This window comes from Anguilla anguilla, chromosome 6, assembly GCF_013347855.1.
Source record: "Anguilla anguilla isolate fAngAng1 chromosome 6, fAngAng1.pri, whole genome shotgun sequence".
Taxonomy (NCBI): domain Eukaryota; kingdom Metazoa; phylum Chordata; class Actinopteri; order Anguilliformes; family Anguillidae; genus Anguilla; species Anguilla anguilla.
The window spans coordinates 55,497,991-55,509,168 of NC_049206.1; the positions used below are offsets into that span (position 1 = coordinate 55,497,991).

An 11,178-nucleotide genomic window follows, 5' to 3' on the forward strand; every position below is an offset into this window, starting at 1 on the left:
CGACGGCCCGCCTTGTTTGACTCCGCCTTGTTTGACTCCGCCCCCCTGTCTCTCTCCCCCCTGCAGTCGCCAGAGGAGAGGTACGTGAAGAACGCCTACCAGTGGATGGTCCCCTTCCTGCATCGCTGCGAGAGCCAGGACGCGGGCTCGGCCGACGCCCTCCTGCGGGAGTACCTGGTCACGCTGGCCAAGGAGGACCTCACCTTACCCCTCAAAATATTCCAGCACTCCAAGCCGGACGTGAGTCACCGCGTCTGAAAATAACTTCTGCTGTTGGGGGGGGGGGAGTGGGGGACCTCTCTTCCAGCTCTTTATTTAAACTTCAATTTATATATATATATTTTTGGGTGAAATTATAGTTTTATTTATTTTTCGAAATGCAAACTGTCCGCGCTGTGCTGTGTACCCCCCCCCCCCTCCCCCCGTGGAAATCCATTTCCGGAGCCCTCAGCTCATTAGCGGCAAAGTGCATTCTTGCCATAGCTCTTGCCTCCATTTCATCCCCCGGACCCAATTTATAGCCACCGGGGGGGGTGGGGTGGGGGGACGGGGGGGTGGAGGGGGGTTGTTACCGACAAGAGAGGGCTTGAGCCATTACAATGCTCTATAACCCCCCCCCCCCCCCTTTCCCCACAGCTGTGGCGAGGCTTGCTGTTTTATGTGTAAAAACAAAAGCAATATACATCTGAAATTTAGGGGCCCCGGCGATGGTGCCTTGGCGGTCCGCGAGGATTCATTTCGGGCCGAGCGAAAAACACATCAGGGCGGAATTTACAGTCCGGGCGCAGCTGTGTCAATTTCCCCGGGAGTTGATTAGGAAATGACTCTCAGACTAATAGATGGTCTTGGTTTAAAAAAAAAAAAAAAAAAAAAGATTTTATATCCAGGAACATGGGGGTAGTCCAAATTCGAACTGCAGCAGGGGGTGGGGGTGCGGGGGTGCGGGGGCGGTTGAAGATTTGTTTTTACTTCGTGCGGGCTGTGTTGAATTGATACTCGGCGGTTCGTGGTTACGCTTCGCTATTCTAATTGGACGAAATTGCCGGGTCTACCCAGAAGTTAATTTAACGCAATTAGATTACTGTCCATTTCTCAGCGTAATGGCCGAAGTGAAGTAATGTCATTTGTTTCAATTGAGGCTCATTATCTGCGGTGGGCAGGTGACGACGATTGACACGAGTACAGCGCGTCGCGTTTAGTCTGAGGAGAGATCGAGTCGCCGTTCGTTTATATACTGGGCGATTGTTCGTGCGGAGTTTAAAACCCGAACCGAGTGCATCCATTTTGTCGTTATACAGCGCCTTATTATCCCTGCAGTCTTCAAGCGAATGTTTTTCAGTTCATTCCGTGTTTATTAAAATGAGGAATGGGCTTGGCTTTAACTATGTATGAGGGTTCGTCTAATGCGGCGCTACTCTGGAGGTTTTTTGTTTGTGCAGTTTTTTTTTTTTTTCGAAAATGAAAAACCGTTACGGTGGAAGCCAGACTGTGCCGGGCTGCGCTGCCTCTGGCCAGGAGTCTGGCTGACACGTAATTGGCTGTTGCATCATTTCCCGCCTCATAACTAATATCTCCGGCCAATCGAGCGCCTGCGATCGCTGTAGTCCAAGAAGCAGCAGCTGACTGCAGTGTCTTTTGGGGACACACCTAAAATAAAATACTATGTATTTTATGATTTTGTGCTACCTTAAAATTCTCAAAACAAATTTTTTTTTTAGTAACTATGGTGATGTTAGCTAATTTTGGTAGTAGTAGTCATGGTATGCTAATAGTTATGGTAATAGTATTTGCCATGGTTATGGTTATGATTATGGCAGTGGTGATATAATGTAGCCTAATGCTAACAGTGGTGTTAATGGTGGTAGTAACAGTAATGGTGGTAGTAGTTAATGGCTGTGGTAATGGTGATGTGATAATGACTGTGATGGTTATCATGATGGTAACAGTGATGTTATGTTTATAGTAACACAGATGGCAGCAGTGCTAGTTTGAGTGGTAATAAGTGGACCTGCTCCCCCCCCCCCCCCTCCCCGCAGTGCCAGCAGAAGATCATTGGAGACCACGACCAGCTGATGTCCATGGCCCTGGAGTGCGTCTACAGCTGCGAGCGGGACGACCAGCTGTCGCTGTGCTACGACGTGCTGGAGTGCCTCCCGCAGCGAGGCTTCGGGTAAAGCTCTGGGACGCTAATGCTAACGCTAATGCTAACGATGCTGAGCCGCGCTAACGCTAACACGAATACAGGAGCAAATACAGTTATTCACCGGTCACACACTGATGTGTGTCTGGGAGAGAGAGAGAGAGAGAGATGGAGAGAGAGTGGGAGAGAGGGGGGGGTGAGAGAGAGAAGGGGAGAGGGAAAGAGAGAGAGTCAACAGTCGCACACTGATGTGTGTCAGAGAGAGATGGAGAGAGTGGGAAAGAGAGGTAGAGAGAGAGAGATGGAGAGAAAGAGAGGAAGGCTGGGGGGGCTCAAAGCGAGAGGGAGAGGGGGGCGAGAGAGAGAGAGGGGGAGAGAGAGAGACATGGGCGAGTTGTAAACATGTAGTTTATGTCCCTGGAACGTGGCGTGATGGTGAGTTTGCCGCGCGTGGCGTCTGGCGCATAACGGGCCAATCCCACGGCCTCGTGGCTCCTTCCCTGTTCTCATCACATGACCGGCGGGGGGGAGGGCTCTGCTGCGGCGTGGGGCGTGGGCGGGCAGCTGTGGGCGTTCTTCCGATCGGCCGGGGATTATCTCTGCATGTCCGTCCCTTTCTTCTTCCAACGCAGGGGCCCCCAGGGGCCCCAGGGCCTGCCAGTACGATTAGCTCTGGACCGGCAACATTTCCTTTTTTCTTCACCCGCTATCTGTTTGCTAAATGTTACTTTTTTTTTTTTTTTGTTTGTTTGTCAAATTGATGTGTTCTGGAGGGAGATCCCCCCCCCCCCAAGGCGTGCAGATGAATGTGTGAAGAGCGCTTTCGGACACAGCTGTGCTCCGTTCGCCCTCTCGCCAAAAAACAAAAAAACAAAAAAAAAAATCATAAAAACAACAAACAAAACCGAAAAGAATTCTAGGCCTGTGTGCGGTACGGCATTGACTGAAATTGCTCCTTATTACCCTTTAACTGCAGAGGCCAACCGGTCCTTTGTGTTCCTCTGCAGAATAAAAAAGCTCAAAGACTTGTCCCGGGGGGGATTTTGGATTTTAGGTTGCGAAGGTCGGCGTCTGGCGCCCTTCTGACCCCGTTACAGAAGGGAGGCTGTGATGTGTTCTGAAAGCCTTCTCTTTGCGGGCTCGCTTTCCAGAGGGCTGCTCTAATTACAGCTGATCCGCTGCTTGTGGCCGCGTCGTAGCGATTCTCCTTCACCCGGCGGCCCGCCAGCACGTCCGCGGCAGCCTGTCGCGTTTGTTTTTGGGGTTTTTTCTGTAAAATAGCGCGCAGCTGACTAATACGACAAACAGTGCTCTCTAGCTGCTTACCTCTCCTCATGGAATACAAAGGGGATCTGGACTGTGGGCTGAGTGTCTGTGTAATATACCCGTCGGTGGAATATATTTTTCAGCGCTCACGTAGCGCGTATATTTTTGACAAACTACCGTTTAACGATTTTTTAATTATTATGTCTTCGTAAACGACCTTTGGGGATGGGAATGGGGATGTGGAGGGGGGGGGAAAATGGATCTTCCTGTTCCCGGGAGTTCTATTTTTCGGCAATTACTGCGCGGAACGTTGGTAAGATGAACGGGCGCCTCGTTTTGTGTCCCGCCGTGTATGAGGAGCCTGGTTAGCGGGGCGTAAGCGGGGCGTAAACCTGTGTTTTTCGGGTGGCCCGAATAGCGCCGCGGCGTGACTGATCGCGGCTTGTCTTTGTGCCCTCCCCACGACAGGACTGAAACCAGCCTGACCAGGACGCTCCATGACCAGGTGGATAAATTGGAGAAGCACCTCAGGTAGGTTTTTTGGGGGAGACGCTTCCCCCCCCGACCGGAACGTTTTAATTTCCTGGCCCGGGCCTGTAATCCTCCGGCGTCTGAGGCTTCTGCGGGACCGGGACGGCCTGGTGAACAGGCGTTCGGATAATAGGAGATGCAGTAATTCCAGATTTAACACACACAGGAGGCTGAATTCACAGCGAAGTTGCCTTCGCTGGTGGAAAGGTACCGTTGCACAGCATTTTGCCTGTCAGTGTCACTGCTTAATATTGCTGTTTTTACTGAAACACAACACATTATTAATTCAGCCTAAATATGAAGGGGATTAAATTAGTTTGTCTGTTACCGAACGATAAAATGGTCAGATTAGCTGGTAAAAGGGCATTGTTACCATGGTTATATTCCTAGTCCTCAGAATTCTGTCGTGCTGCCTGTTTATTAGAGATTGCGGGGTTATTCTGCAGCACGTTTTAAAGGAAGGGGACCCGTAGTTAATTTGGTGTGGCGGTCTGGAAACGTGCGGGAGATATGGTCCAGTCACATTTCAGAGCGGCAGGTCTTTCACAGAGAGGCTGAATCGCTCACGGTTCCACAAGGAAGGCCCCACTGTGAGAGACGGACTGCTCGTTCAAAGGGGCTGGATTTTAAAAAGCAGAGGCCCCCCCGTGCCTGACGCAAGAGGAAATCGTGTTGCGTTTCTCTACGCTGGGGCTGTTTTCAGGCCCTGTGTGTGGAAGCGTGGGGGGGGGGGGGCGGCGTGGTGCGGGGAGGGGGGGGGGCGGGGGGGCCGAGCGCTCTGAACCGGCACCAGGGCCAGAAGTGAAAGAGGGCTCGGGATGAAATGCTCACTCGCACAGAAAATCATCAGGGGCCCACAGACGCCGCCGCCGCCGCGGCCAGCTAATTCCAGCCCGAACCGAAACCTAAAGACAAAAAAAAAAGATAATAGCGTCGCCATTTAAAATTACCACCGCCCCGCGCTTTATTTGAATTTTAATAATTGAATGGTGGATTGTAATTTTATCTTTCCGTTGCTTTCTCTTCCCTGTTATTTGAACGCTGTGTAGCGTTTTTAAAAAAATAAAAAAATCAGCCCAGGACTCCATTACATGGTTCCTTTACAATTCACTGAGCACACGCTGTGTCGGAGAGAGAAAAGTATCCAATTATATAATGCCTGCAAGAGGCGTTAGCATAAAACCAATCTGGGGAAGCCAAGTTATACCACATTAAATGCTGAACTGTAGATGAGTTCCAGTGAGTGAGAATATCTTCACAGGAAAGGGGAGTTGAAATTTTTAAAACCAACCGTTAATTACCTTTTCGTACTAATTCTTAATTCGCCAATGAGATGGCGATTTAGCTCTTCAAAGCCGACGTAATTATATTTATTTATCGTAATAAATCTGCCGTTAAATACGTCCGTGTGTTTATATTGTGTTTGCGGTCATGCGTGAAGTAAATTTGAGATTTTACGACCTTGTGAGAATGATTGGCAGATTTGTCGGGTATCTGCAGTCCTTTTTTTTATTAGTAATGAGAAAATGGCTGCAGTTATCTCTGGCATGGTAGCAAATTAGTCGAGAGAGGTCGCGATCGGATCGCGGTATTCCTGACCGGTCGTGCGGACGTGTTTGCGGGAAAACTTCCGACGGAAACTTCCGTGGCTTCTTCAGTCTGAGACAGCTCATGAATAATGAACGACAGGAAAGAATCTTGAGGTATTTCAAAGGGGGGAAAAAAAAAACCACCTCGGTATCATTTTAATCATCTGCGAGATGATTGGCTGCCTCGCAGAGTCCCCGTGGGGTGCCAGATTGCGTTTTTGCTCATCCCCCTTCCGAAGGGGGGTGAAAAGGCGAGAGTGTTGTGGGCTGACTTTGGGAGCGCATATGGCAGCCCGTCCCGCGAGCGGCGTTCCTTTCGTCCGTTTGACGTGCCTGTCATTGCCGCGCTCCAGGCGTTTTTTCACACGCGCGGAGGTCATGGCGCTGATTTCCTGTCTCCCGTGCGGAGGTCATGGCGCTGATTTCCTGTCTCACGTGCAGAGGTCATGGCGCTGATTTCCTGTCTGATGCGCGGAGGTCATGGTGCTGATTTCCTGTCTCACGCGCAGAGGTCATGGTGCTGTGATTTCCTGTCTCCCGCGCGGAGGTCATGGTGCTGATTTCCTGTCTCACGTGCAGAGGTCATGGCGCTGATTTCCTGTCTCCCGCGCAGAGGTCATGGTGCTGTGATTTCCTGTCTCACGCGCGGAGGTCATGGTGCTGTGATTTCCTGTCTCACACGCAGAGGTCATGGTGCTGATTTCCTGTCTCACGCGCGGAGGTCATGGTGCTGATTTCCTGTCTCACGCGCGGAGGTCATGGTGCTGATTTCCTGTCTCCCACGCGGAGGTCATGGTGCTGTGATTTCCTGTCCGGCGTTTTGTTAAGCGCGGGCCTTTCAGGCTTCTGATTGGTGCATAAACACGCGCTGGAACCTCAGGCACGGCAGCAGCTGCCCGTGCGAACGCAGCGGAGGCGAGAGCATCTGCGGACGGGACGTTTCTGACGGGTTCGGTCGGCAGAGCGCCCCTGAGCTCTGACTGGAGGTGTCGGAGCGCTCCTTTATTTGGGTAATTGCGTTTGGCGCGATTCTGTAAACGCGTGGGCCGCCGTTTTTGCTGAAGGCAGTTTGTCTCTCCCTCTCCCTCTCCCTCTCTTTTTCTCTCTCCCCCCTCTCTCTCCCTCTCTATCTCTCCCCCATCTCCCCCTCTCTCTCTTCTCCCCCCCCTTCTTTCCCCCCTTCTTCTCTCTCTCCCTATCTCTCCCCCTCTCTCTCTCCCTCTGTATTTCTCCCTCTCCCTCCCTCTCTCCCTCCCCCTCTCTCTCTCTCTCTCCCTCACTTTCTCTCTCTCTCTCGCTCTCTCTCTCGCTCTCTCCCATCTCCCCTCTCTCTCTTCCTCTCCCTCACTTTCTCTCTCTCTCTCGCTCTCTCTCTCCTCTCTCTCCCCCTGTCTCTCTCTCTGTCTCTGTCTCCCCGCCTCTCTCTTCCTCTCCCCCCCTCCCCCTCCCTCTCTCCCTCTCTCTCTCTCTGCAGCGTGGCGGAGGTCCTGGAGAAGCACGGGCTGCAGAAGCCCATCTCCTACGTGAGGAACAGCCAGAGCAGCCGCGAGGAGGCCTACCAGCTGATGGTGAAGCTGACCCGCCACACCGGACGCAAGTAGGCCGCCCCGCCATCGCAGGAAGTGCGCGGGAACGGGGGTGGGGGGGGGGGGCAACTGGGTACATTGTCCCAGGCCCTGGAGGAGGGGGGGAGGGTGGGGTTCAATGGTCTGTGAACTTGTGGTAAATATAATCGTCCCTGGCCCTGGAGGAGGGGGGTGTGGGGCCGGGCGGGCCGGGGTGTGGGGCGGGGGGGTCAATGGTCAGTGAACTTTTGGTAAATATAATCGTCCCAGGCCCTGGAAGTTCTCCTGACGGCCCTGTGCAGGAATGACCCCTTCCTGAGTTACATCACATCGCATTTGCATTTGTGAAATTAACATCTAGTCAGACTCTCTCTTGTCCTGAGGGGGTTTTAGACAGCTTATTTTTTTTCGTACACGCAGTCCATTCGCACAGCTGGATACTTACTGACGCGATTCAGGCTGACAGCCTCGCTCAAGGGTGCATCGGCTGTTCCCCCCCGTCTGGGATTTGAGCCCGCAACCTCTGAGTCATCGCGGCCGGCACGTGCCGCGCGCCTGCGGCGTGTTCTCTCTCGCGCACGCACACGCACGGCCACAGACGGCAGGTGAACATAATCGGGTCGGTCAGACGCGGCCCAATTTTTCCTGATTACCGCGGGAGCATTTGGCAGACGCCGTAACGCACGGCGACCTGCGCGGCGGTGATTGCGAAGCACATTAAACGCGCATCGCGGTAATGACGGCTCGCGCGCGGTAAAGCTGTACCCCGGGTAAGACAGACGAGGGCAGAGCCAGTAACAGAGCGGATCGGAATCGGACTGGTAAAGTGAGCGAAACGACAGAAGCCCGATTCCGTCGGCCTACACGTGTTCCTGAGAGCAGAGCACGCACAGCCAATCGCGAGCCGGCAACGGGACCGACAGTGAGCCGCACGGTCGATTATTACCGTCTGCCGCCTCGCCCGATGTTCTGCCAAAAAAAACCCACAAGAGTGATGTTAACCTGCCCCACACTCCCCCTGCTCAGAGAGACAGCGAATGACTCTCTCTCAGCACAGCGCCAAATTCTCTCTGGGGTCGCCCCCCCCCCCCCCCCCCCCGGGCTTCGCGGCCAGAGCAGGAAGGAGTGGGGGGGGGGGGGGGAGGTACGGAGGACGGGCAGTAACGAGTGGATTTTTGGGTCTCCCCGTTGCCGTAGAAACCCTCCTGTGAGTGAGAACCTGTGGAAGGGCCCTGCTGCAGGACCTGCGGGACATGCAGCAGAACGTCTACACCTGCCTGGAGCCCGAGACCTGTCATCAGGTACGCCGTCGCTGGGGTACCCCCCCCGCCTCTCTCTCTGTCTCTCTCTCTGTCTCTGTCTCTCTGTCTCTGTCTCTCTCTCTCTCTCTCTCTGTCTCTCTGTCTCTCTCTCTCCATTTTTTAAAACACTGTCTGTATTCAAATACGTCTGCATTCCATTTTCTACCAAATGATCGTTCAGTATCTTATAGTATCTTTTCCGCCCTTCTTTTTAAAATGAGTTGACAGGGCCCCCCCCCCCTCCTAATGTATTTTTTTTCTCCTTTATTCAGCCTGGGGGGGAAACAGGGAGGGTTGCCCATAGAGACGGGACTGCAGTACAAAGAGCTTTGGCCAGAATTGAATTGAACCCTTGGCTACAGTGGGGAAAAGTAGGGGGGGGTTTGAGAATTTGCCACCCTACGCACTGCACCACACCGTCCCCCCCCCCCCCCCCACTCCCCTCTCCCTTCATCCCTCCAATACCCCCCCTCCCCCCCACGTTTGTTTTGGAGCGCTTTATCAGATTTGAAGGAGAAACCTGTCACATTTCGATTCGATGCGCAGAACCTCAGTAGCAGAGCGCTGCTCATTTCGCATGAATCGCTCGAGCGCCTTCTCCGCGTAAGCGTTTCGGGAGTCACGGGGGACACCGCTTCAAAGGCGTCGCGGTGTCGGCGCAGAGACGGAGGAATAAACCGTTGGGGGGGGGGGGCGATGGGGACGGTGATGGGATCAGTGGCGTCCCGTCAATATCAATCTGCGCTTCATTTCGGAGAGACGCGTCCTCGCCGAACACCTCATGACTGCGTACCGCGTGATACCGAACGAGCAATCTGACCACGAAAGAGCGCGATGAAACAAAACAAATTAAATCCTAACTTACGGGAGGGAGGCGGGGGTGGTGGAGGTGGGGTGGGACAGCATAAAATACCTCCACGACCCCCCCCCCCCCACCTTGTTTGCGAGCGAAAAGGCAAACTTTAAAACCCCATCAGTTTTCTTAACGAAGCCCTTCGTCCAATCAGTGCCACTACCCTTTTGGAATAGCGGCCAAACGAGCGTGGAGAAGATAATCGTTTCGGCCCCAAATCCTGTCCGCAGCTGACGATAGGACAGAAATTATCACGGGGCGGTGACTGGGGGGAACCCACCTGTAGCTCCGCCGCCGGCGCGGTGCCAGCGGCCGCCGGGGGGGGCCGTACATCACCGAGCCCGCTTGCCGCGGTTGGCGCCGGGCTGAATTAGATGTCATCGGCTGCCATTACTGCAGCGTTTCTCTCGCTGTTTTAGTGCCCTTGGTTCTCCGCCTCGCCACTCTCGCGCTCTAATTAGAATGGGTTCCTGATTGATCCGCGCCCAGGGCTATGTTCGCAAGCTCCGGGGAGGGGCGGGTTGGGGGGGGGGGACCCCCCTCTCCTCTGTCCCCGTCCAAAACATTTCTGAAGTCAGAATCAATCCGCGGTGCTGAATTACACCAAAGACTTCCTTATTTGTTTATTTTCTTTCTTTCTCTTTTTTTTCTTTTATTAATCGCTCGTCTTTTTAAAAGCAGTTCTGGAATGGGTTTCCTTCCCTTCTTTTTATTATTATTTTCCTTTTTTTCTTCCCCCTCAAGCTTTTTTTTCCGTGGCTGAGAATGTGTGCTAGGCTGCTGGGCAGGACCTTTAGTTCCGGGGGTAATGGTGCGGTAGACACCGTGCCGAAAAAGGTGGGGTGAAAAACGGGGGGGGGGGGGAGGTTTATTGGAAAATGGCCGCTGCAGGTAAAGGTATACAGGGCCTAAACTGAAAGGTGGAGAGGGGAAAACGCAAGGTGAACTCAAAGCTATGTCGGGTCAGCGTAACGAATGTGATCTGCCATTATTCTACCTTAAGGCGATGTGCCCCCCCCCCCCCCTCCCTCAGTGAGGTTTTTCCTCAGAAAGAAAAAGTGGCTATCAACCCACAAGCCCCTGTTGATATCCCGAGCGTTGTTTGCGGTGTCTGATGTTCGGGGCGATCTTTCATGTATCCAGTATTGAGCTGTGTTCGGTGCATCCAGCCACAACGGAGGCACGCTAACTGCAGGATCTGAATATGCATGTAAACAGTCCCCATCAGATACAGTGTTACTGGATTTGACCAAGGCCCCGGAGACGCCCCGGCCGACGTCTAGCCAGTTTTGGTTAAAATGCGATTTGGCACTTTTGCCCCGACATGCCAGCAGTCCCTGCTCTCCGCTGGCAGGAGCCGCAGCCAATTAGAAAGAGGCAGTTCTCTGACCCGCCCCGTTTGGTCAACTGACTACAGCGGTGTGTCCGTGGCAACCGCTCTCTCTCTCTCTCACCTGGCGCTATAACACACACATACACACACACACAGGGCTCCTAGTAGCTTTGCCAAAAACGCCACAGTGTGGGGGGGAGAAGAAAAAACAAAAAACAAAAAACTTTTTTCCTTAACGGTCACTCCGGACGCATCGTCAGCCCGCCAGTTGCTGTTTGTAATTAGCGGCTGCGGGCCGCAATTAACGAGGACGAGCTTGGCGCTGTTGATTGATGGGCGAAGTCGGCGGGGCGAGAAAAAAAGAAAAAAAGTAAATGAAGGAGACGAGGGGGGGCCTCCAGTGGCGCAGCCCGTAGGGCGCTTACCACACGCTCGGTGTGAGCCGCGACGTCGGCGGTTCGAGTCCGACTGCCGACCTTGTCGCACGTCTCTCCCTCTCTCTCTCCTCCTAGTTCCCCCCGTCTCTCTACACTGTACTGTCTAATAAAGCTGAAAAAAAAGCCCCCCCAAAAGAAATGAACGAGCCGGCCTTTCCCGGTG

The 11,178-nt window shown here is 53.4% G+C and overlaps 1 protein-coding gene across 1 annotated transcript in view; it reads left to right on the plus strand.

The window, feature by feature from the left end:
* Positions 1-11,178, plus strand: part of nbas (NBAS subunit of NRZ tethering complex) — a 190,981-nt gene that overhangs the window by 44,816 nt on the left and 134,987 nt on the right. The window contains exons 25-28 of the mRNA XM_035422884.1: positions 67-240; positions 2,037-2,170; positions 3,875-3,937; positions 7,001-7,123. Coding sequence (XP_035278775.1) covers positions 67-240; positions 2,037-2,170; positions 3,875-3,937; positions 7,001-7,123 — 494 coding nt within the window. The remainder of the gene's footprint in view (positions 1-66; positions 241-2,036; positions 2,171-3,874; positions 3,938-7,000; positions 7,124-11,178) is intronic.